This window comes from Apus apus, chromosome 17 (assembly GCF_020740795.1).
Source record: "Apus apus isolate bApuApu2 chromosome 17, bApuApu2.pri.cur, whole genome shotgun sequence".
Lineage (NCBI taxonomy): Eukaryota > Metazoa > Chordata > Aves > Apodiformes > Apodidae > Apus > Apus apus.
The window spans coordinates 55,433-82,309 of NC_067298.1; the positions used below are offsets into that span (position 1 = coordinate 55,433).

The 26,877-nt window shown below is 46.6% G+C and overlaps 1 protein-coding gene and 1 long non-coding RNA gene across 2 annotated transcripts in view; one reads left to right on the forward strand and one right to left on the reverse strand.

The window, feature by feature from the left end:
* The window catches only part of LOC127391888 (uncharacterized), a 38,837-nt gene extending 28,233 nt beyond the window's left edge, over positions 1–10,604 (forward strand). The window contains exon 2 of the long non-coding RNA XR_007891146.1: positions 9,787–10,604. This is a non-coding gene — a long non-coding RNA (uncharacterized LOC127391888). The remainder of the gene's footprint in view (positions 1–9,786) is intronic.
* Positions 10,605–12,464: 1,860 nt separating this feature from the next.
* Positions 12,465–26,877, reverse strand: part of MAP2K4 (mitogen-activated protein kinase kinase 4) — a 106,354-nt gene continuing 91,941 nt past the window's right edge. Inside the window, exons 8-11 of the mRNA XM_051635117.1 lie at positions 18,911–18,988; positions 17,964–18,112; positions 14,565–14,610; positions 12,465–13,404 (exon numbers count right to left, since the gene is read on the reverse strand). Coding sequence (XP_051491077.1) covers positions 13,291–13,404; positions 14,565–14,610; positions 17,964–18,112; positions 18,911–18,988 — 387 coding nt within the window. The 3' untranslated portion in view covers positions 12,465–13,290. The remainder of the gene's footprint in view (positions 13,405–14,564; positions 14,611–17,963; positions 18,113–18,910; positions 18,989–26,877) is intronic.

Sequence of the window (26,877 nt, forward strand, 5' to 3'; positions counted from 1 at the left end):
TCCCCCCTCTCCCAGGGAGAGAAGGAGAGGCAAAATCATGGAGGGAGAGGGACTCTTTTGGATTGAAAACTAAACTAGACAGCTTTAATTGAACACTAATGATAAAAGAAAATATGTACAAATATATACAAATGTGTTCAGGAATGTGCAAAAGCTTTTTGCCTCCCCCTGCCCCCAGCAATACCCCAGGCATCTCCTGAGCTGTGAGCAGCCCTGAAATGTCCCAGAGCTGCCGGAGAGAGGGGGCAGAGCAGACAGGAGCTGAGGGGAGAGTGATGAGGGGCAGGGATGTATGGGCCTGGGGATCAACGGGGATGGACAGATGGACTCCTCCCTGGATGCCAGCCATGGACGGAAGAGAAGGGGAAGAAGAAGCAGGAAGAAAGTTGTCTTCTGTGATCTCTGACCTTCTTCTGAGCTTATGTAGATATATGGAATGGAATATCTCTGGCTAGTTTTGTGGTCCATCTAGTTGCAGATACGATTCTTCTGCCTCAGTAGCCTCTGTGGAAACAGGGTCTTGATTTAAGGGTTAATGATCTAGGGACTAGGGTTAAGGGGCAAGGGTTTAGGGTCTAGGTTTAAGGGTTAAAGTTTAGGGTCCATGGTTAGAGGGTTTAAAGATTAGGGTTAAGGGCCAAGGGTTGAGAGTCTAGGGTTAAGCATTTACAGTTAAAGATCAAGTGTTAAATGTAGAATGTTAACAGTCACAGTTTAAGGGTTAAGAGTCTAGGGTCTAGGGTTTAGTGTCTATAGTCTAGGGTTAAAGTCCAAGGATTAAGGGTCTAGGTTTAAGGATTAAAGGCCTAGGGTTAAGGTTCTAGGGTTAAGTATATAGTGAAAATGTCCAGAGTTAAGGGTTTAGGATAAGGGTGTAGAGTTAAGGGTCTAGTGTAAAGTTTCTATAGTTAAGGGTCCAGGGTTAGAGAGTTTAGGGTCAAGGGTCTAGGGTTAAGCATCTAGGGTTAAAGATCTAGTGTTCAATGTAGAAGTTTAAGGGTCTCGGTTTAAGGGTTAAGGATCTAGGGTCTAGGGTTTAAGGGTCTAGGGTTAAGGGGCAAGGGTTAAAGGTCTAGGACTAGGGTTAAGGGGAAAGGGTTAAGAGTCTGGAGTTAAGAGTTTAGATTTAAGGGTATAGGGTCTAGGGATAAGCATCTCAGGTTAAGGGTTATGGCTTAAGGGTCATGGATTAAAGGTCTAGGGATAAACGTCAAGATTTAAATGTCTAGGGTTAACCGCCTATGGTTAGGTGTCTAGGGTTAAGTGTTTGGGGTTAAGGGTCTGGAGTTAAGCGTCTATAGTACAGGGTCTATTGCCTAGGGTTTAGCGTTAGGGTCCAAGGCTTAAGGTCTAGGGTTAAGGGTTTAGGGATAAGGGTGTAGGGTAAAGATCTAGGGTTTAGGGTCTATGTTTAACAGTTAATGGTCTGGGTTTAAGAGTCTGGAATTAAGCAAAAAGGGTTAAGGGTCTAGGGTTTAGGGTCTAGGATAAAGCATCTGGTGTTGCAGGTGTAGGAGTAAGGGTCTTCTAGGTTAAAGCAACTAGCATGAATGGTCTAAAGCATCTAGGGTGAAGGATCTACAGCTAAGGGTCTAGCATTAAAAGTCTAGGGTGTAGGATTAAGGGTTTAGGGTTAAACATCAGTGTTAAGGGTCTAGGATTCAGTATTGAGCATTAAGGGTTTAAGCATCTAGTGTTAGATATCCCTAAACCCTAGACCAAAGACCCTTTACCCTAGATGCTTAATTCCAGACTCTTAAACCTAGACCATTTACCCTAGACCCTTAACCCGAGATGCTTAACCCTGTACCCTAGACCCTTAATCCTACACTCTAGACCCCTCACCTAGAAAATTAACTCCAGAGCCTTAATCCTAGACCATTAAAGCTAGATGGTTAAACATAAGACCCTTACACCCAGAAGCATAATGCTAAGACACATAACCTTAGACCCTAAAACCTAGACTTTTAACACCAGATGCTACACCTAGACTCTTAACCATAGACCCTTAACCCTTAACCACAGACTCTTTACCCATGACCCTTAACACTAAACCCTAGACCCTTAACACAAGACACCTAACTCTGGACACTTAATCCTAGACCCCTTACTGTAGACCCTTATCCCTAGATGCTTAACACTAGATGCTTAACCCTCAACCTTTAACCTTAGATACTATACCCTAGACCCTAAACCCTAGGCACTTAACACTAGACCCTTAAAACTAGACATTTAACACTAAACCATTGATGCTGGACTCTAGATCCTTAAACCTAGACCCTTTACCCTAGATGCTTAATTCCAGACTCTTAAATGTAGACTGTTTACCCTAGACGCTTAACCCTGGATGCTAAACCCTAGAAGCTTAACCCTTAACTCTAGACCCTGAACACCAGATGCTTAACTCTAGACACTTACCACTTGGCCCTTATCCCTAGACCCTAGGCTATTAATGCTAGACACTTAAACTTAGATCATTAACCTCAGAGTCCAGACCTATAACCCTAGACCCTTTAAACCTGGGTACTTAATCCTAGATGCTTAACTCTAGCTCCTTTACCTCAGTTACCTAACCCAGAACTCTTAATCCTTGACCCTTAACCAGTGAAGCTTTACCCTAGGTCCTTAACCCTAGACCCTGTACCATAGACGCTTAACTCTAGACTCTTAAACCAGGACCCTTAACCCCAGACACTTAACCCTAGATCCTTAACTCTAGATCATTAACCCTAGATACTTAAGGCTAGACTCTAAACACTAAATGTTTGACCCTAGTCCCTTAACCCTAGACCCTCTAACATACAACCCTTAACTATAGACAGTTAACACTAGACCCTCAAATCCACATCCTTAACCCTAGACCCTTAACCCAAGATGATTAATGCTAGACGCATAACCAAAGATGTTTAAAACTAGACCATTAATCTTGGACCCCTAACCTTAGACCCTTAACACTATATCCTTAACCTTTGACCCGTACCCTAGACCCTTAACTGCAGACGCTTTATTTTAGACCCTTAACCCTACACCCTTAACCCTAGACCTTTAAGCCTAGCCTCTAGACCCTTAACTGTGGAAGCTTAACCCTAGATAGTGAACCTTATACCCTTAATCCTAGACCCCTAAAACTTGCCCTGAAACTCTTAAACCCTAGACCAATAGAAGCTTAACCCTAGACCAATAATGCGAGACGCTTAAAACTAGACCCTTAACCCTTGACTTGTAATCCTAAACTCTTAATCTGAGACACTTAACCCTAGACCCTTAATCCTAGACAATAGATCCTAAACCCTTATCTCTAGATGCTTAACTCTAGACCTTCTAACACTTGACCCTTAACTGTAGACAATTAACAAGATGCTTAAGCCTAGAAGCTTAACAGCAGACCCTAGACGCTTAACCGTAGACCCTTCATTCTAGACCTTTCACCCTAAATCCTAGACTATAACTCTTGACCCTTAACTATAGACAATTAACATTAGACCCTCAGCTCCACTAGACCTGTAACCCAAGAGGTTTAAATCTAGACTCAGCCCTAGGCCCTAAACCCTAGACGCTTTAACCTTAGACCTTTAGCAGTAGACACTTAACCCTGGAAGCTTAACACCCGACACTTAGCCTTAGACCGTAGATCCTTAACCCTAGACAATTATCTCTACACCCTTAACCCTAGACGTTTAACCCTAGGCGCTTCACCCTGGACTTTTAACCCTTGACCCTTAACCATAGTCCCTTAACCCTAGATGCTTAACTGCAGACTCTTAACCCTATACGCAAAACTCTTAATCCTAGACTCTTAAGTCTAGATGCTTAACCCGAGACATTTCAGCTTAGACTCTAAACCCTAGACCCTCTATCCCATGATGCTTAACTATAAGCAATTAACACTAGACCCTCAACTCCACACCCTTAACCATAGACCTTTAACCCAAGATGATTATTGCACCACCCCTGTCCCAAGATGTTTATACCCTGACCCTTAACCCTAGACCTTTAAACCCTATACATTTAACCCTAATCCCTTGACCCTTACCCTAGACACTTAACTGTAGACCCTTATCCTTAGATGCTTCACCACAGACCTTTAACCTTAGACCCTTAACCCTAGAAGCTTAACCCTAGACCTTAAACCCTAGACCATAGACCCTAAACCTGACATGTAACTCCAGACTCTTAACCCTATACCCAAAACTCAATACTAGAGCTTACCCCTGGACCCTTGACCCTAAACACTTAACCATAGACCTTTAACCTTTGACCTTCAACACTAGATGCTTAACCTTAGAAGCTTAACCCTAGACCCTTAACACCTGACTCTTAACCCTAGACTCTAGACCCTAAACCCTGAATCCTAGACACTTAGATCCACACCCTAAACCCTAGCTGCTTAACCCTAGTCCATTTACTCTGGATGCTTAACTCCAAACTCTTAACCCTATACCCAAAACTCTTAATCCTAAACTTTTAAGTCTAGATGCTTAACCCTAGACACTTCAGCTTAGACTCTAAACCCTAGACTCACTAACCCATGACCCTAAACTATAGACAGCACTAAACCCTCAACTCCACACCCTTAACACTAGACCTCTTAACCCAAGATGATTATTGCTCGACCCATAACCCAAGATGTTTAAACCTAGACCCTTAACCCTTGACCCCTAACCCTATACCATTAATCCTTGACCCTTAACCCTGGACATTTTACTCTAGACCCTTAACCCTTGACTTTTGCCCTAGACCCTTAGCCCTAGACCCTTAACCCTAGACCCTTAACCCTATACCCTTAAACCTACTCCATTAACCCTAGACTCTTAACTCTAGATGCTGAACATGAGACCCTTAATTCCAGCCCCTAAACCCCAGACACTAGACCCTCAACCCTTTACCCTAGATGCTTAACAACTGACTTTTTACCCTATACCCAAACCTCTTAATCTTAGAGCCTTAACTCTAGATGCTTAACCATAGACTCTAATTCCTAGACCTTTGAACAATAGAGCCTTAACAATAGACACTTAACACTTGACTTAACTCCTCACCCTTGACCCATAACCCAAGATTCCTAGCCCTAGACCCTTTGCGTGAGACGCTTCACCCTAGACATTTTAAACCAGACCCTTAACCCAAGGCCCCTAAGCCTAGACCCTTAACTCTAGACCCTTAACGTTAGCCCCTAGATGTTTTATCCTAGATGCTTAACTCCCAGTCTTTAACCCTAAACCCTTAACCTTAGATCCTTCAGCCTAGATGCTGAACCTTAGACCCTTAATCCTAGAAGCCAAACTCCAGACCCTTAACCCTAGACTCTTATCCCTAGCCGCTTAACCTTAGACACATCCCTAGACCTCTCAGCCTAGACGATGAACCACAGACCCTTGAAGCTATACCCTTAACCTGAGACGCTTAAACCTAGACACTGTACTTGAGACGCTTAATCCTACAACCTTAAACCTTGGATGCTTTACCTTAGACCCTTAACCCTAAAATCTTTAAACATAGACATTTCATCCTAGATGCCCAGTTCTAGACCTGTAACTTTAGATGCTTATCTTATGACCCTTAACCCTGAAACCGAGATTCTTATCCTTAGACACCACTCTAGACCCTTGACACTGGACCATAAATCTTAGCCGCTCGATCTGTACACACTTTACACTAGACCCTTAACACCACACCATTAACACTAGACCAATGACATAAAGTGCTTAACCCCAGACCCTTACTTGAAGATGCTTAAACCCTGTCCCTTACCCTTAGATGTCTAATGATGGAAACTAATCTTTTAACCCTTAACTCTTGCTCCTTAACCCTAGAACCTTTAACCTTGGCTCTTAACCCTAGATCCTAAAACCTACAATCTAGCCCGTTACCCTATATGCTTGAGACCTTTAACCTAATGCCATTATCTCTCATCACATCAATCTAGACTTGTAAGCCAGCATTTTACTGCTAGATGCTTAGTCTTGGACTATTATCCCTAGATGCTTTACAAGTAGACTTATAACCTTTCACCCTTAACACTGTACCCTAGATCCTTAGTCCTAGATGCTTAATGCCAGACAACCCTATAACCTTAACTCCTAAACCTACAGCCTTTAAGCCTAAAAGCTAGACCTTAAATGATAGACCCCCTAAAACTGGACCCTTAGCATAGATACTTAACACTAGACTGTTAAAGCACAACCTTAACCGTAATTCCTTAACCCAAAATGACTCATGAGACACGTGACCCAAAATGCTTAAACCTTGACTCTTATCCCTAGAACCTTAATGCTGGCACTATACCCTAGAACCTTAACCCAAGATGCTGAACTGTAGATCCTTAACCCTAGACCCTTGAACCTTAACCTTGGACAGTTAATTCCAGACCCTTAATTTGGCAACCCAGATGGGATTGTCTCTGGCTGGCTGCAGGACCTGCTGAGGATGGGACTCTCTAGGGTGTCCTGACATTTCTCAGAGTGACTCCTCTACTCATTCAAATCACTGCAGGGACAGACAAGAACCATCTTGATGGACAAGGTATTCTTTCTCTTTTATGTTTTGTAACTGTAGAGCCGACTAGGTTTGTTTCACGTAAGTCATAAGAGACATCCTCTGTGGGGCACAGTGCAGGAGTCTGGAGTCCCAGAGTACCCATGTGATCCTTTTAGCTCTTTATTGGAGTAGCAGCAATCCAGGACTGTGGGTTATGGTCCCATCTTAGGCCCTTTGGTGTATATGTATAACTTGTGCATTTGTAAAGAGTTAACTTGGAAACTTTGTAAGTTGATCTGCAAGGCACTGCTCCCTCCCTTGCCTGATGTTATTTGGTACGGGTAAATTGACTATACCTGAGTCTGGGATTGTGATTGGGATAAGGTTTTTTTGAGTTGTTTTACCTTTTTAATTATTGTGTCTATCCCTTGTTTTTATGACTGTAACATAGGCCAGAAATGCTTAAAAAATCAATATAAGAGCTGTCCCTTTACGCCCCCCCCCCACAACTACCTACAGAATGGGTTAGAGAAAGGGGGGGAAAAATCTGAGGGCAATATCTCCACATTGTTCCTTATTGTACCTTCATCCCGTATCACCTGTCGCTTCTAGGACTTGAAGTAAAAAACAAAATGCCCCTTTACAAGCTTCCTTAAGGGAAGCTGTGAGGCCATCTGGAGACCCAGTTTGCCTCAGAGTTCCTTTTACTACCGGTGGCCATAATTTGGTCAGCATTATATGCTATGAAACAAGGTCTCAAGAATCTCCCTCAGAATTTCTGGACAAATTACTTGAAGCTATGAGAAAACATACCCTTCTTGATTCATCTGTGGAGATTGGAAAACAACAATTGGTATCTTTATTTCTGGGACAATCAGCACCTGATATTACACAAAAACTCCAAAAAATTAAAACCACCTGAAGGTAGGGATGGTGAAAAGCCATTAGAAGAAGCTTAGAGGGAGTTCAGAAATAGAGAAGAACAAAGGAGGAAATTTTCAAAAGTAATGGCTGTAAGCACAGAAGCCACTTTAGAACACAAAAAGAGGCCTCTTGGTAGGCCTCAGGGTCTACCAAGAGACTCCGGTTGGAATTCACAGGGGTTACAGGGAGACTAATTTTTTTTTTTTTAAGGAAAAGGGACACTGAAAACAAACTTGCCACAAGTCGGGGGGGGGGAAGAAAAAAAAAGATTTTTAGCCGCCACCTCTAAGGAGGATTGATAGGGCATGGGGAATCCACCTTAGCGGATCCACAGGTTATAGTAAAGCTAGTGAAAAAGGAAGTGGAATTTCTAACAGATGCAGGGGCTTCCTTTTCAGTGTTGAATCAAGAATTGGTACCAAAATACTGGGTGTTACTGGCCAGCATGAGAAGGCATTTTTCTTGAAACCTCTTAAATACAAACTAGGACAAAATACAGTAATACACAGATTTTTATATAGGTCTGGCTTTCCAAATCCCCTATTGGGATGACACCTGTTAAAAAAAATTGGAAGCAAACATAGGTTTTCATAAAGGAAAAACTGACTAGGCAGTTGAAGATAAATCAGTTAACTGAAATACCAAGTTTGGCTTTGATACATACGGTGACTAAGTCCAGTGTGCCTGAAGATATAATGGACCAGGTATATCCCTGGAGTATGGGTATCTGAAGCACATGGAAGGGCCAAAAATGCTGCCCCAGTAATCATAGGACTAAAAGCTGGGACACAACCTGTAAGGACCAAAGCGTACCCCTTGAAATTAGAGGATTGGAAAGAAAAAGAGAGAGATTCATAAAATACGGATTGTTGATGGAATGTGAATCTGAGTATAAAACACACCCATCTTACCCATTCAAAAACCCTGATGGTAACTGAAGATTAGTACTGGACCTGAGAGCTATAAATAAGATCACTGAGGATATACACCGTGTAGTAGCCAACTGTTAAGCCAAAGGATGACTTAGTTTGGCTTACAGTGTTGGACCTGTTGGACCATTTTTCTGCCTACCTTTAGCACCATAAAGCCAGCCTCTGTTTGCCTTGAAATGTAAAAACCCAGACACTGGAAGCAAGTCCCAGTTCAAATGGACAGTGTTGCCTCAAGGATTCAAAAATAGCCTTCTAATTCACTATTTTTCCAGACATTTCATATGCAAATTCTGCTATTTTCCAGTAGTTTGGGGCTCAAAATCTGCTATTTTCCAGCAATTTTGGGTCAAAATTCACTATTTTCCAGCAATTTGGGGCTCAAAATTTGCAGTTTTGTGGTAATTTCATGCTCAACATTTTCCAGCAATTCTGGCTCAAAATTCGCTATTTTCTAGGAAGGAGACAGTGGGGTGGGCAGGGTGCCCACGGGGGAGGTCAGTTTTTACCTCTACCTGTGTCTCCATGGCTGCTCCCTCCAGCCCAGCTCCCTCTGCTCTCTCCTGCCAGGCTTCCTGAGGGATAAGCCCAAGCTGTCCCCAAGGCAGAGGGACACAAGGACAGCCTCTGCCCTACCTCTCCTGGGCACCGAGGTTCCTCCCGTCCCTCCAGCCCCCAGGGGACATCAGTGCAGGACGGGCTGTCACCAGCGAACCCCCCCACCCCAGATGACCAGAAGGCCAGCAAGTGGCTGTGGCTGGACATCCATGAAGGGCTCAGCCCCACCCCCTGCCCTGCCAAGGGACATTCCATGGCCAGGAGAAAAGGCAGGGACTGAGGCCTAAAAAAAGGGATTGGGTTTTTAAGTTACATTAAAGCCAATAAAAACCCGTTCAACCTAGGGGTTTTTTGTTGGTTATTTCTTTTTTCTCCTGGGTTTTCGACTGAATTTTGGAAGCCAGAGCAGAAGGGCTTTGCTTCAGGTGCTGCAACAAGCACTCATGAAATCCAGAGCTGGGGCGAGGGAAGGGTCCCAGTGGCTTGCCCCCATGGCAATGAGCTGGGGTGCCATAAGCCGCCTCCATCCCCTGATAGTTTTATAAAATAAATAACTAAAATAAGTAAATAAATATCCTCAGTGGCCCCTGAGAAGAGGGCAGGAGAGCCCTCACGTAGGAAGACTTTTGATTCCAGTGCCACTGCCCTAGGGACACAGACAGGGTTCCTTAGCAACAAGATCCCAGCAATGCAGCCAAGTTCCCCAGGCATTAAGAGCAGCACACTGGGGACATAGCCAGGGTCCCCAGGCATGCAGACCACCATTGCAGGGATGCAGCCAAGGTTCTCCAGTTGCCTGCTTGGGAGTTCAGTTGGGGAACCTGTGTCTCACCTGGCTGCTGAGGTGCTGGGTCCCTCCACCAGAGTTCTCATGTACATCTCCTTGTCCTGCTCACAGTGCCTCTTCTCTGCTTGGACTGGCCTTCATCATCTTCAGCATCAACTTCAGCAGGAAACCAGATTCCCCACCCACGGGACCATCTACCTGGGAGTTGCTGCCCTCAAGTGCTATGTTATTCTCCTTCCTCTGCCCTACATCTGTGGCCATGGAGGTGACCTGGGGGCTGCTGGTGGTTGGGCTGTGCCCCCGCTCCTGGGCTGGCAGGTCCTGCAGGTCCTGGAGCAAATGGTGCAGGGCCTGAAAGTTGGTGGCCCCAATCGTTTTTTGTTTGCTTTAAAAAACAGATTTCTTTTGTTTTGAAATCGTAACAAGCAATTTTGTAGAATGGTTCTCTTCCACCTGAGGGAGGGCCTGGAAGCCAGGTATTTCAACAGCTTTTAATGAATCTTCTCATTCATGGCTGACCTTACAAAATGAAAATAACAAGGTCACATTTGCATCCTAGCTTTATTTCAACTGACCTGCAGGCAAAAGGATAGAACTATTACATAAACACTCTGATCCATGTATAATATCTTAAATAGAGGAGGAATTCAAACCAGGATACCAGATAAAATATTCTGAAGCTCTTTGAAGCAGTTATGTTCCTGAGCTCCATTTTACAGACAATAAGGCAACATCCCTGCACATCAGCTTTTTGATAATTTTTTATACATTTTTCAATGGTAAAAAAAAAAAACCACCAAAAAAACAAAACAGAGTTCACAATGTACATTTCTTACACTATTTTCACAGCTTCTGAACACTATATACTTTTTTCTCCTTTTTATAGCAAAGATATATTCTAATAAACTGTGCACCTTAATAGTTAATAATACTCTATGTTTAATATGCTAAACAGCCACCCATGCCACAGCACCTCAATCCTATGTCACTGGCTGCTCAAAGGCTCACGTTTTCATTTCTCATTTGTGGCAAGCAAACTCGTTGTGCTGCTGAAGAGGAGCTCTAGATGGGCTCAGTAGCAGAGGCTCTGGCTGGAGAATCCACCTCAGCTGTGATGAAAGTGCAGAGCAAGGCATTTGGAGGGAAAAATGGCTTCTGGGAGGCTCCATCTCAGTGTCAGCCCGTTGAACAGTTTTTGGGCTTTTACTGGATAGATGTGAGTTAGAGTTTAATGCCTGAAAGGTGGGGGCAGAGGCAAATACCTTGGCATGCATATCTCTCTCTCTCTCTCTGTCTCTCTCTCTCTCTCTCTCTCTCTCTCTCTCTCTCTCTCTCTCTCTGTGTGTGTCTACTGGCCCTGTGTTTCTTCTGTCCCCCAGCCAGCATTTGTGAGGCCTGGGATGGCCAAGGTCCCATATGGGTGGCTGGAGGTTGGGAATCCTAGATGCACGGATGTGCCAGGCCTGAGGAAAAGCTGTGGGGCACAAGTACTGCTGGGGCTGGGGGCACAATTATGGCTTTAGAAATGTTACACATCTCACTCAACTGCTCCTCCCACGTGATTAAGCAGAGCTGCTAGGAATTATTAGTTATTTCAGCAACTCTGCCTTGTCTGTTTTGGGAAGCCTTTAGTGACTGCCTGGCCTGATGAAGAACATAACCCAGGAAGGGCATGAGGCCTGCACCTTCTGCCCAGCCAGGCACACTCTGTCCCAAGGGACCACATCAGCATTGGCCTCTTGACAGCAGGACCAGCTCTGACAGCCCAGCAGGAGATGCCCAGTGCTGCTAGCCTTATGCAAAAGTCACCTCCGTGACTGGAGAAACACCAGGTGTCCACAATAGATTGGCCTTGACTCTCTCCTTTTCCAGCCAAGATTCTGGAGCAGGGTTGCCCTCGTCTCTAGTGCTCCTGCATCAGGCCAGTTTGTGCTTGGTAGAATTGGTTGGATGTGGGAAGCCCCCTCCTTGGGAATCCTGCCAGTACTACTGTCTTTTCATACCCATTACATCTCTAGCCCTCCGTGTCAGAGTCCAGTTTTGCCACAGAAGTTGCCTAGACAACTCCAAATGGAAATCCGAGGCCCTGCAGCCTCCATTTTATCCCTGGTGGCTGAAAATGGCATCTGGGAAAACAGTTGTGGGAAAGAGTATTTTGAGGAAAAATTAAGCTTTTAAAAAATATGCCAATTCAGAAAACAACAACCAAAAAAAAAACAAACAATTGATGTGTTTTTTTGCTCAGCAATGGGCCAGAAAACGACAATTTGCCTGGCCTTGCCGGGTCACCTATTGAGATGTTAAGACACTTCATTTCCACCTCATCTCTGTCGGCACCGATCTCAGTTGAGATTCAATCTAGGGTGCAATAACAAGAGCTGTGCAGGTTCACGAAAGAGGTTAAATAAGCCCAGAAGGTGGTGAAGAAGCTCTCCGGTGAGCTAAACAGTGTGACATTTTCAGCACAGAGCCCCAACATGGGAGGGGGAACATGCCCGCCATCCTGCCTGCAGTGGCGAGACGGAAGCACTGACATTTGGTCTTATGAGGGACACTGGGCTGGGTAGTGGCAGCAGTGCCAGGCTGGTCTCAGGGTCAGTGAAAAGGCCACATCCCTGCCTAGCATCAGGGCTGAGAAGAGTGAAGAACATGAGCAACACTGGCTAGAAACAGACACTTGTTCGTGGCTCATTAAAACAGCTGCAGGCTTTATGAACAGCACTTGGCAAAGTCAAAGCAAAACTGCTGGTGGTGAGCACTGTGCAGCTATAAATCAGGTCACAAGCAGGTTAAATTCAATCGAGTAGTTTAATAATTTTTCAGGTCAAAGAACTTATCTTACCAGGTAACAATTTACAGGACACCTAGTTAAGAGTGAAGAGTGGCTGGCTTGGTAAGAGGAGAAAGAATACATTATGTCCAATCTCTGAATAGTTCAATGTTAGCTTCTTCAATGCAACATATTTTTGGTAAAGACATATTCACTATATTTAATATGATCTCTCTTGAACAGAAGTTCAGCTGAGCACACTGTCCCCAGAAAGTACACTGCGACTGTAAAGCAACAGAATTTCATAGCATCTATTGCACTTTGTGAAGAATAAAATTCTTCTTTGCCTTTCTAGCTCCAGAAGGCAAAGCATCTTGTTGGTTAAGTTCTTCTCCCTCCAGGCAGTCTCTTTAATGTTCAGACAGACAACACCTACCTTTTGTTTGTTTGCTTTTTATTATTACTTGAAACAACAATTGGAAGAGTTTGACAGGAAAATCTTTCCAGTAGCTGCTGAGAAGTCTCCAAGTTTTGAGTCTAGAAATGAATTTTAGGTGCTATCCAATCACAGCCAACAAATAAATGTACTTATTTCCACATTTCATGAATATGTCCACGAAAGAGCAAGATGAGGTCTCTCTGTGACCAACACTAACACTGTGTGATCAGGTATTACAGGGATGCACTTTATATGTGACAACAGTATACAGACAGGATGGAAATAACACCAATATTATTGCACATGGTGTCTGGGCGAGCATTAAAAACACTGCAGTATGTGATGAAAATTCTTTACAGCTTGTTTTCTCTCAGCCCTTTTTCTATAGTTTGATGTAGCAGCAGTATCAATCGACGTACATTGGAGAGCTGGGAGTTGCTGGCATTTGATCCAGGATTTTGCAAACATAGCATGCAACATCCACTGTGCGTTCCTCATACATCAGGATGAAGGGATGTTTCTGGAATTAGACAAAAAAACAACAAGGTTACATTCTCCTAACTCATGCTGGCTACACTAAATAAAAGCTCTGTGTATGGATTTGCCTGATGCAAGAACACACGGCTTGGTGGTGGCTGTAGGACAACACAACATAGCCTAGACTGTGGCTTTTACATATAAGGAATCAATATCTTAAATGTGCAGTGTGGAGGTGGGACAAGACTCCAGGAGTGTCAGGAACAGCTGGGAAGGAGGCAACGAGGGTGCAGCTCTAGCAGCACCAGGCTCCTTTGTAGCATGAACATGTACTGAAATACTTTCAAGAGAGGTTTAATCAGTAGCTTTGTCAGCACTGGGAAGACAGGAGTGACAGGAAGACATGGGTTGCAGAGGTCAAACAGGAGATCAGGACCCATTCTGAGCCCTGACCCTCTGCTCTGCCCAGGAGGTTGTACTGGTTGGACCCAACTCAGAACAACTGGTAAGTAATGACACGGTGACTCTCTAGGCGAGGATACCAGGCAACCACGATACCTTTCATATCCCACTACCACCATCAGGGACCTGGGCATGGCTTCATACATCCCTGAAGATGTGGTTTGCAGATGCCCAGAGCTCCCTGAAGATGCATGGTTGCCAAGCATGACTAATCCAACCCAAAAGTATTTCTGCATTCCCTCCATTAGGACCCCAACCACAAGGCAGGCTCTTCTGCTCTCCTCAGAGCTGTGCTCTCTCAGGACTCACTTTTGCCTGAGCACTCCCAGCCTCACTGTGTCATCTGTGCATTGGAGGCATTTACTGATGGCAGTGCTGGCCAGCAATCTGATGGGGCTCCTGCAGCGTATCAGGACCTCAAGCAAAGGCAGCATTTACAATGCACAGCCAGCAGGCTTCTGCCTGAGCCTGCCCACCTCGGGGACCACTGATCTGCTGCAATGAGGCCTTTTCCCCTATGTTGATCTCCTGTGTTTATGCACAGACACTAATGATCTCAGCCATTGTCAAGACCACAGGTTAGAAACAGTGGAAGCAGTGTTCCTTCTCAGGCTGTGGAACTGAACACTCTGCCTTGATGGCCTGAGAAGACAAGGAACAATCTTGGACATGTGACTAGCCCCCCTATGCGACTGGCAGAGCCCTGATGTGCTGGTGTGGGCAGCCAGGCTTTGCACTCACCAGAAGCTCTTTATACTTTGGCCTTTTGGACTCGTCCTTTGTAAGGCTAAAGAAAGCAGAAAGAAAATTAGAAGAAGGTGAGATTGGGGAAATTGCTCCAGACATCAAATGCAAATTTGTACAGGACATGATGTTGCTACCACTGCTGTTGTGGTGGGACTCACTGTCTTTTGTTTTCTGGAAAAACTGTCCTTGTGCTGTCAGTAACCACAGGAACTCCCTCCCTCCCTCTCTCGCTCCCCATGTGTGACTGCAAATGTGGCCACTGTCCCCACAAATCCTTCTTGAGATGGAGTCTGTAGCAAACTGTCTCCACAAGGTCCAAGGGAGCTGCAAGCAGAACGCCATCCCAACTGCCACTGTCTCCATATGGAAGCAGGTTTGAGTGCCACATAACAAAAAGTTGTGGGCAGCAGCCACCAGCCTGTCTTCCATTCATATGGCAGCAGGGCTCAGAGGCAGAGACTCTCTTGGCAGGCACTGCAGCTGTGGCAGACAGCCAAACTGCTCTGCCTGGCCAAGCCCAGGTTCCTTGGCTCTCCTGGCTCAATCCCCAGCACTGGTGGCACATCCAGCACTGGGCAGACCACAGCTGCTGGGAAGAGACAGCAGAAGTGACATGGCTGCCCATGGGTGGCTGGGGGACAGGGAAGGTGGCTGTCCCCTCCTGTGTCCCCTCCAGCAGAGTTCAACCACCTGCCTGGCCCCAGCACAGTGCAGGGGGAGGGCAGGCAGCAGCAAAGGCCACCAAAGCCCCTGCAGCAGCAGGGGCATGGCAGGGGAAAGGCGATGGGGACCAGAGGCAGAGGTGCTGCCACACGGTTCAGTGATGAGCAGCACTGGCAGGCCCTGCCTTGGAAGCCAGAGCTGCCCGGCTAGGAAGAAAAAAGGGCCAATGTAGCATCTTTCCCAAATGAGGGGAGTTGAGTCTCATTCCCAACAGCTGCATTTCCATCCCCACGGGCTCTGGCTGGACTGTTCTCAAGCTCCAGCACTGCTAGTGTGGCCACTAACTACTTAGAGAAGCAGAGCATCATTAATGCTGCACACCCAGCACTGTTCTGTCCTGTGACCTGCCTACAGAGCTGCCCAGGGACTGAGAGGGCAGGAAACCTGTGGCTGCTGCACAAACATCCTTGCTTCAGGCTTTTGTTACTCAACAGCAATTAATTTTCTGACCTCAGCAAGCCTGGGGATTTTATAGTCCTCACAATGTCTTTAAGTCAGAACTTCAGCTCACAGACTGTGCTGTGCTCTGACATTGCCATGCATGCTTTCATAAAGCAGTCTTAGCAATCTGTTATTTCTTTTCCAGCTCAATGCTAAGCTGCATGTCTGGAGTGGCCATTTGCAGCACCAGGCAACATACAGCTCCTTTGCAGAAACCTCTCATCTTCTTAGGCAAGTAAGAGCCGTGGCTCTGCCTGCAAGCAGGGCCAGCTTTGCACCTGCCAGCACCAGGCTCCTGAAGGCCAGACACAAAACTTGGATACTCTGCAAACTCTGCAGCAGAAAGCTGAATCACTGGAAGCAGTTCCAGGAAGAGAGTGACTTCAGATAAGCATTTAACACAGGGATGTGTGCTGAAGGGGAGAAATGTTCTGCCCAGGCATTCACACAGCTGTAGGGATTCAAAGAAATTTGAAAAAAAAAACACCCAATAAACATTTTTAACATCATTGAAAATATCCTTTCCTCGCTGATCTATTACGGCAAGCAGGACCCTCTTTCAACATTTCTGCTGACTCCTGAATGCACAAAACCAGAAAATTATTAGATTCCCATCTGTAGAGTGAGAACCTTTCTCTCCCCAGGAGATTTATGCCACTGCCTGAAAGCACAGCCTTTTGGAAACTCATCTGTCTCCAAACACCAAGATTACTGTTTAACTAACGGGTACGAAGAGAAATATTTATTATGATGTTGCTATGAAGACAAAATAAATATTCCAGGCAGATTTCAGATTATTTATGAAACCAGATTAAAATGGAATTAGGCTGAGAACTGCCATGTTGCTCTATTCATAGTGGCTGTTCCAGAGCAGCAGGTCCTGAGCTTGTAAATTTGAATTGACCTAATCAATCAGACACATAGGCCAAGGATGCTCCTGTTTGGCAGAGATGCCATGCAGGCTTCTCTGCTGGGCAATCTGGAGCCAAACTTACCACTGCACACAGGGCAGAAGACCAAGGTCCTACATTTGCAAACTGCAATGATACAGCATTTTGATGGACAACTATGTGGGGAAACAAACTATTGCGTGTATTGTGCATGGGGAAAGCAACTCTGACTTTCTAATCAATACTACACCATTTTTTACTAAAAGATGGAAGCAACTTTTAAGCAGCTGGTTTTGTGCCATTTTCTGCAGCCCAAAGAAAATAATGGGGCCTTCCTGGAAGGGAAGCCAGCTGGAAAGTGAAACCTGGCCTCCATAAATATTTGTAATTCTGAAAAGAGTAAAATTCAAAGACAAAAATCCTCTCCAACAGGTGGAAAACCCTGGAGCAAAACCTCTTGAAAGTTAAAAGTATATAGAGCTAAGTCTTCCTGTGTCACAAATCTTTGAGATGGGCACCCCTGTGCTAGGGTCTGCTCAGGACAGAGGGTCCCAAAAGACAGTCGCAGGTCACACTGATGGATTTCCTTTGTGCTTTTGGTTAATGAAATTATGTTGACCACCTTTCACATTTTGATAGAAAAACACTCAATCAGAAAACTGACAATCAGCCTTTTACCTGAACAGGACCACACACAGGCATCAGGTGACTGACTGCCCCCAGCCCCTGCTGCTTAAACCCTGTGCGCTCTCCACCCAAGGCAGAGTCTCTGCCCTACAAAAAAACATCTCTAGGCCTGATCTTGACATACAATTGGCGCATGACAGGAAGCCAACAAGCAAGCAAGCCATCCATCACAGGTCCTGCCAGTCACTCTGCTGAGCAGGAAGGCTGCTGGCCTCTCCAGGCATAAGGCAGGACCAGTACCTGTCCTCTGCCCAACCACAGGACAATACTGTCAGATGACTGAGGCTTCTGTCTGCAGAAGAAAGGGCAAACAGCAGGTCCGTCCCAAGGCCATGTCATACCAAGGCCAGGCCCTTACCTGGCCATGCAAATCTCTGTAATGGGTCCTATCACACCTCTCTCAAGCACAGACTTTCAGAGGTTTTCTCCTCTGTTCTCTGAAGAACGATTTCCAAAGGTCTGCCCTTCTGCCCCCAAACCTCCCCCGTCCCAGACACCTCCATTCCAGTGAAATGCAAAAAGCCTTCACTCTCATGTTGGTGCAGGAATGTGAAACTGAGCTAGGAAGTGGTGCCTGGCGTGTGACCCTTGCCCAATACCTAGTGAAGACAAAGCAAGCCAACTCCAAGCCCTTTCAGTAGGAAACACTTACCACAAGTTGACAAAGTTGATGAAACTTGGGGAGAACTCCCTTTCCTCTGAATTACTCAGCTGTGGTGGGTCTCCTTTTACTACTTGTGTCAACTGGTCAAACACACTGTTCCATTTGGGGTAGGGGAATCGCCCTGTAGCCAGCTCATACTGCAGAGACAGCAACAGAACCAGGCAGGTTACACAGGGAAGGTTCAAACAGGGTAAGAAAGTGTCTGCAAGGACTCATTCTCATGTGACAATGGCTCTTCCATTGTTCAGAAGTAGAAAAGTCTCCAGTCCCTCCCAAGCATCCTACCAACCGTTAGAGAACACGGATAATGAGAATCACACAACCATAGACTATCTCAAGGTGGAAGGGACCTGTAAAGATTATCAAGTCCAACTCCCTGCTCCTGGTAGGATAATGAAAATTACCATTTTAAAACACCAGTGGGGAAGACAGAAGCTACTGGTCCATACTTAGTGCTTCTGCTTTCTCTTCTACTTCACCACTTTGAGAAAGGAAGATCCAGGACTAACTGAAGTCTTCTGCATAGCCAAAGTACATTACCTGCCAGGGCTGTGAGAGGCTTATTTACACAGGCTGGAAGCTCTGTTCTGCACCACAACACTCACCATCGCTTCTCATCTGAGATTTTGAAGACAAAATTAATTTACAATCCAACACCTCTTCCCTGCTCACATCTCTTTATCTGCAAAACACAGCTGCAGCTAAATGTATCCTCAGGGATTCAGGAGAGCCATCTGCCTTGGAGGGATTTATATTGTTTCTGAGCCAGGATGTGTCTACTTCGATCACGACATGCAAACACTGCACAGCTGCAGAGCTGGTCTTTGCCTCAAGCAGGTCTGACAGCACCCAGTTCCACAACACTGCAAAGCCACACCAAGGCTGCCCAGCATGAAAACACTGCACAGCAGAGGGTTTAAACTCCACTTACTTACCAATGTAATTCCCAAGCTCCAGACATCTGAGCGGACATCATAGCCTTGCCTGGATGCACTGGGATCTATCCTTTCAGGCTGAAACAGGAAGAAGTATCAGTCAAACACTGTGCCATACAGGAAGGAATGAGAAGCATTTGCCAACTTAGAAAAAACTTGAAGTTCATCCCACCAGGCAGCGCCTGGCATAGATCTAGAGGCAAACTTGTTGCTGGGGCAGACATCCCAACCCAGCGGAGAAAAATCTTAAGGAATCAAACACTGATTTTATGGAATAAAAGGTGATCTGAAATGGCAATTCGGCACAGTCAAATCCTTTTGTTTTACAATCTTTTTAATCTTTTGTGCAAACACACTGTGACTGCACCCTGCAACACCAGGCCTTCCTTCTCTCTGCACAAATTCTCTTGCCTCCAAACCCTCCTGCCAGGAGCTGGAGGCTCCTCCTGCCTTCTTGGTTCCAGCAGACAGCAGCAAAAGTGGGTGTGAAGCACATCAAGCTATCCCTCCCCTGTCCGCTGGCACAATATTGTGATCAGCAGGCAAAGGGAGGAGATTGTCCCCCTCTGCTTTGTTCTCATGAGATGTCTCTGGTAGCACTGCACCCAGCTCTGGGGTCCCCAACACAAGGACATGGAGCGGTTGGAGGGGTCCAGAGGAAGCCACTGAGATGGACAGAGGGCTGGAGCAGCTCTCCTATGAAGACAGGCTGAGAGAGTCAAGGTCGCTCAGCCTGGAGAGGGGAAGGCTTCAGGGAGAGCTTGTTGCAGCCTTTCAATACACAGAGGAGGCTTAAAAAAACACGGGAAGAAACTTCTTACCGGGGCCCGTTGTAACAGGACATGGGTCAATGGTTTTAAACTGAAAGAGGGCCCGTGCATTCTTGACCCTCATCACTCTCCCCTCAGCTGCTGTCTGCTCTGCCCTCTCTCCAGCAGCTCCGGGACATTTCAGGGCTGCTCACAGCTCAGAAGCCAGGGGAGTTGTGGAGATGGGGAGAGGCAAGAGGGGTTTGCACATTCCTGAACACATTTGTATATATTTGTACATATTTTATTTTGTTAGTTAAAGCTGTCTAGTTTAGTTTTCAATCCAGAAAGTGTCTCTCCCACATTCTCTCTCTCCTTCCCTACCTGGGTGGGAGGGAGAGGAGATTGAGAACATTATTGTCACTGGTTGAACTGCCAATCCTGAGTCAAGTCATGACACACTGCAAATTCAGAACAGCCTACATGGCATTAATATGTGCATAAAAGAATCTAATTTAGGCAAATACATCCCTAAATAAAAAAGTTACCAGGAATGAAGAATGACCAGAAAGAGATAAAGTTTTGTAACACAAAAAGCAGAACAAAATGTACACAATAGAAACTCCCCCTCTGCTCCAACCGCAGGAGCAGACAGATGAAGATGGAAGCTGCCATCCTCCATTGGAGGCATCTCGCACTAAAATATGTGTGAAATGAAGTCCAGGGACCTCCTGGCTTTGGCCAATGGCAAGCGCAAGATAAAGCCCTGCACATCTGGAGGCTGCATTGACCACAGCTGCAGCATCATCTGCCCCAAATTCAGCCACAAACCACACAGTGAGCTATGAACCAGGGCAGCCAGAGTTAACAAATTTTCACCACTCTCACACAACTGCATATAAGTCCTGTATGCAAGACCTGCAGCTCCCTGGCATGCTATTCTGCTGCTGTGCCAACCAAAATACCATGTGTATTTGTTTAGGGAAGCTCAGGATAAAAATGCTGCCTCCCTGCAGTGGTGACCCCATTGCCATGGCTTTCTCATTTGGACACAGTGTCATGTGAGGATTTTTGCAAGTACTCACACAGAGAAGCATCAGTCACTGTACGAGCACCTCAGCTCTTAGGGCCAGCTCCAAACAGTGGCCACAGCAAGAAGGAGAGCAATGGGTCTGAACAGCTGCCTGCAAGGTTGTGCAACAGCAATGGAAACGACCCTTGGGACCAAAAATAACTAGTCTGGGAAATTCATCTGCTGTTCATTAAAGGAAAATGTTGTCAGTCACTTTTCGCATCTCTATATTTCTCAAGAATACTCCTGTGGTGAAAAGCAAGTTGCTCTTCCTTTGACGCTCTGCCTCACACAGGTCTCTTGCCCACTCAACCAGAGCACAGAGCGGTGGCTGGTGCTGGTATCACAGCGTGGCACAGGCAGGAAGACAAGCAATGAGCACAAAGCAGGGCAGGCAAGGAGACACTGACTTGCTCGGCTCTTAGACCTGCTTCTTCTGCCTCCTCCCTCTCCAGAGTGCGAGGAATCTGTGTGCAGCTGCCTCTCATCCACTTACTGAGACCTCCAAACATTTTACGCCTGCAAGCCCTGACTTCTCTATGGGGCTGGCTGGCAGTTCAGACCCTGCAAGGCTGGGAAGAGCCTAAGCACTCATCTCCTAAGGAGATGCGCACCACTAGCCCTGTGGACATGACCCCTATCTCCCAGAAAAGAGGCAGTCCTGCTTTATGACGTGACTGCCCTCAGAGGGACTCACTATGCTGGCTCTCGAGCAGACCTCGGTGGCCAAGATGCAGTTCTACAATACGTGGTGGCGCTCCAAACAGATATGAACATCTGCCCACTCCTTCTGATGTTACTGCTCTGCTCTATGGGAAGTTTTGGAGGCTCTCCCTTAGGTGACACTGATCTCCCTCAGATGATAGTGATCCATCTCCCTCTAGGGACATAAAATTCTTCTACTGGGTGCTAGAAAGATGAAGTGCCTAATTTTACATGGATCTCTCTTTTTATGTGCAGTGAAGCCTAACAACCTTTCTGGATCTCCTCCTGGTCACATAAGAGCTCACAGAAGGTGACCTCCGTGCAGCAAAAGCCTTGATGTGAGAGCACAGATGTGAGTCATTCACATGAGCAAGTGAGACACCACAGTCACACTGTGCTGGGTTAAGTCTTTAAAGTTACAACCCTCCTCTCCAGTATTAGGGGACCAATAAAAAAACCTACTGATACTTTATTTTCTCTGGGCCTGTGTTGCCACACCAATCATGCAGCATCCTGTGCAGCAGCTACAGCTCCTTGGCCAGGGTGTGACGTAGCAAAGCTACCCACAGCATGATGGGTGGAGGAGCTGGCGGGGGCAGGGTGGGGAAGGGGAGAACATAAAGTCTTCTTGTTAGATAGATGGACCTGCCGCTTTACCATGCTCCTCAAGGACAGCAGCAGTAACACTGTCTCTGTGTGCACCACTTCCACACAGCAGATAAAGAGAAGTGTTGTCAAAAAATACTTCAGCCAAAATGTTATTCCCTGCTTGGACTTTTGAATTCAGTCATTCCTTCAAAAATCCCCTCTATTCATGTATTTCCTGTCCCTCCTGCTTGCCCAGGTCAGCCACTAGACCCACGGCTGCACAGGGATTATCAACAGAGATCATGGTTCTAGAGAATGGCCTTTCCTCCCCTCCTATTTCCTTTACATATTCACTGTGAGATAACGTTTAATTAAAAACTTCTCCAGCAGCATTTCCCAGGTGGAGATGCTGGTTTCCATTCATATGGGATTACCATACCCTCCCAGCTGACTTTCCTAACAGCATTTGAATTCCTTGAGCTCAACAGCAGGAAGATCACAGGAAGGTGATGGACTGGTGGATGAGGGATACTTGCTACGCACAGAAAGATTGGCAGGAACATTAATGAAGCCATTTGGCCCCATTGGGCTTGGCAGAGGAGGTGACTACATCAGAGACAGAAAGGACCTAGTGGGGAAAGGGGCTGGGGCAAGCAGGGGACTCCTTTATTCTGCAAACAAAGTACAAATTAGAGCCCACAGCCACCCATCAAAACAAGACTTACTCATACCAAAAATATGGTATTAAGACCATAATTAATGACTAGGATAACTTCACGGGCACTATGGTAGATTCACCTGAAGAGGCATCTTTAATGCAGGACTTTGGAGGTCTTCTCCATCTGGCATTGTTTTGGAAGGCCACCCTCCAATACCCCAGAGCTTGATGCCTCCCCACCATTGCTTCCAAGAACTGTATTAGATGAACAGGGCCAAGCTGTGGAGAGGCAGCAGTTTTGGAGGGCTGTAAGGTATCATTTCAGCCCTGACGAGTAACTTTGTTCTAGAACCTCACTAGAGGGCCTGCAGTTTTGGTGGGGATCCTCTAGAAGTCCTTTAAGTAGTTAGTTACAAAAGACTGAATTGCAGGGAGCCCCATCATTTTACCACAGCCTTAATGCTAAACCAACACATAAGCTTCCAAACACCTACTGAAAAGGAGTCTAGCAAAAAAGCAGTGCAGGGGATGACTTCTGATCTTAGAGGATGCTGAGACAGCAGAGAAAGGGAACCAAAAGAAGGTATCTGCAGATGAAGCTACACATCCTAACCAGAAATCAATGCAGATAGTTACCAGCAAAGGTACACCAATTGTGTGGCAGCTCATATAGGCTGGGCTGCAGTCACTAGCATTATGAGTCTTAATATCTGGTTTTTCTTTCTTAAAGATACCTTCCATTCAACCAGAAGATGTTGGTCTGGGGACAGGATCAGGAGCCTTCCCTGGCTGCATTCTATCAGCTCTCCTGGCCTCATCACCCATTAAAACTCACACTTGCAAAGCACGGCCCTCACCACACAAGGTCCCAACCTGACCCTGACCCATCCCACGTTACAGGAAACAGGGACTCTTGCATTCCACGGACTCTTGAGCACCTGGTCCTGAACATGGCAAGGTGCCCTCCTCCTGCCGCCCTCATGTCCTGCCTGCTCCACCACCCAGGATCGGGATGCAGCAGCGGGAGGGGATGGAGGAAGCAGAGGATGGATTTGCTGCACTCACAGCAGTACCTGGGCAGCTGTTGGTGGAGGTTGGTGCAGCATAGCAGCTCCCACAGAGCACAGGGCCTCCTGCCCTTCGGACGAAAAGCTCAAGTCAGGGGTAGAGAGGCCCCCTGCAAATCCCCTCAGGGCCTCCTGAAGCAGAATCCCCAGCCTCACCTGTGTGAGCCAAACAGGCTCAGGGGAAGGCAGGCTCACACCTGCCAACACAGGGCCTGTGCTGCCCTTCACTCCCTCTCCTCGCACTGAGCCTGCCCTAAAGAAGCCTTGCCCATTCCACTCTGCATAATTACCACCCTGGTGATCATATCCTGCTATTTGTGGCTACCAGTCAGCCGCCTTGCAGCTAATCATGGCAGCTGGAGCCACCCTGGGCCGCCCCCTGTACAGCGAGCCGTACCACATGCAGAACAAACCCAGGGCAAGCCTACTCTTTCCAGTTGAACCTCCAAAGCCTCCCAAGGACAACTATCTCCCAAACCTGACTTTTAGGCATATCTCACGTGAATTCTAGTAGCCAAAATTAGTTTTTTTCTGCCTTGTAATATTCTCCACAAAACTCGAATCCTGCCCACAATACTTCTGGCTGAGCAGCCTGCTCACGCAGATGGTTGCTGAGACATCTCCCCAGGTTTATATAAACTGCCTGTGCAGACGAGTGTCTGAAGGGACAAGGTGGAAGGTCTCTTGTCACTGCACCCCTGGCAGGATGGGGTGGAAGTGCTGAGGGACAGGCTCTGTGCTGCATGATTTAAGGCGCTAAGTTAGGACAGGAGAAGTCCCACACTGGGCCAACCTCATGGATTATTTCAGCTGGTGAAGGAGCAGGCAGAGGTTATGTTTTCAACCAAAACCCCTGAAGAGGGTGACATCACCAGCATATGAGCAGTGAGGTCTCACTCAGAGCTCAAGCATCTCCCCCAGCAATCACTACTCTGTGAGTGGCAGACCCTGGATCCACTCTACACTGCTCACAGAGGGACGGTGCCACGTGTCTCCCTGTCTCCTCCCAAATTTGACTTCTCAGACATAAAAATTATGGCTGAGTGCCAGGTTTAAGAAGAAAAAGAAAAAAAATTTCAACACACAGCAATATTCAGGGGCAACCAAAAGGATTTTAGCTGCACAAATTGAAACCAATAGCCTGCCCATTCAGATAAATGAATGAGCCTGATGAAAACCTGGCACAAGGTCAGGAATGAGAAGCTGAAACAGAGGCTCTTGCTGCAGCTCTGCTTGGGTACAGGATTCAGAGAGCCCATGCAACCCTGCAGCCTCTCCCTCTCACAGGGAGCTGGGGGAGCAGGACTCCTAGCCATCACTGTCACCTGCCTTGGGAATTTTTCCTTTTCCCTGCATGACCTGAACTCTGCTTGAGTCATCTGAGCACAGGGACACAGCCTCCACCTGGCCCTGGATGCCAGCAGCAACTGCCTATCTCTGCTGGGGAGAGACAAGGCGCAGGAAACACCTCCTGGGAGCCATAGGTTCATGCACAAGCAAGGACAGGCAGAACAGTGTTTGCTGTGACATGGTCGCATATTAGCACCAAGAAGGCTGCTCTGTACCTCCTGGCGCTGTGCACCCCATTGTCCACCCCTCATCTCAACAGCTCTACAGGGAGAGCCCAGCAGACAGCCCAGGGGAGGGTGCGCAAAGCAGTGACAGGCACTGGCATTGACACAGCCCCAGCTTGCAGCAGACAGCTCCCAGGTGACCTGGAAAAAGGATCTGAGGGGATCGAGGACATATGCAGCACCATCAAACTCTGTGCCCCTAGGAGCAGGGCAGGACACCTCGAGTGGGTCTTCCCCTACCTAAACCAGGTGCTTCCAGTCTCACCCCTCCTCTTGACACAGAAGCTGGGCTCACTTGATAATTACGAAGGCAAAAAGCTGCAAGGCCACAAAGGCCACCAGCTGCAGCTTGGCACACAGAGCCTCTCCTTTACCCCAAACCAGCAGCACCTGCTGCAGTGGGAGGCAACACCAAGATCACCGGGGAGGGCCAGGGCTGGCCAGGAGCAATCGCACCCTCACCACTGGTGCAAGGCTGCCATCAGCACGTTGTGAAACCTCACCTAAAGCAACCCTACCATGCTGACACTGGCACAGGTCTGGTCTCAGGAGAGCTCAGCAAACAGTAAGGGCTGCTCTGGGGGCAGTGTCAGGCCCTGTATTTTATCTCTTTCTTTCAGAGAGGTACCAACATGTATGCCTTTACTTCAACAGAACAATCACTGGGGAATTAAAGCCAAAAGCAAAAGAACTTCTCCAACACAGGATGAGATGCTCAACAGCTCTAACAATTTTGGTTAAACCACAGAGCACTTGCTTAGCAGCTGGACTTGGCTCCCTGTCAAACTGGCTGACATCCAATGTTATTGTTATCCATGGCTATCCGGGGACTCAGCTCCAGAGAACACAGTGTTATGAGGTTCCTTCAGTGGGCAAGTGCTTTTGCTACAAGAATTACTTCAAGTGCCATGGGCCACATGGGGCCTCACGGAGCAACATGCTCTCACCATAAGGCAGCATCATCCACCAGCCCTGATCAGACTGACTCTGGCTGAACATAGTCACACTAGTTTGCATCAAAAATAGTCACCTATTTTACATAAAAAATGAAAAAGAGCATTAGCCAAACTCTGACTTCCAATAGTTAACTGTTTGTAGAGTGTAAATCTCTCATCTGGGCCTACTGCTAGTGAGTTTTAAAAGCCTTTTCTGTGAGCTTATCTGTAGTTTTAGAGCAGAAATACAAGAGTCCTTGAAGAAGAAAGAAGCCATTCAACTGATGAGGGATGTCTGCTGCAACCAGTTCTACTGTAGAGTCAACAGGGATAAAGAGGAGAAGAGACAGAACCTGGCCAAAGGTTCCTGTGAGGAAGACTCAAGGATGAAGAAAACAACGCCCAGGAGATGCTAACGGACTTAACAGGCATGCAATACTGGGCAGCCACTTATGTAAATGATTCCTCAGGAAACTTATGAATATGTAAACCATTTCTTAGAAATATTACACATAATTAAGTATCAGCTGTATATATCTCTCTCACCTTACCCTGTGAGGCACGCACATTTTTGGAGGAGCTATCACCTGTGTGTCTCGCACCATGAATAAAGATACCA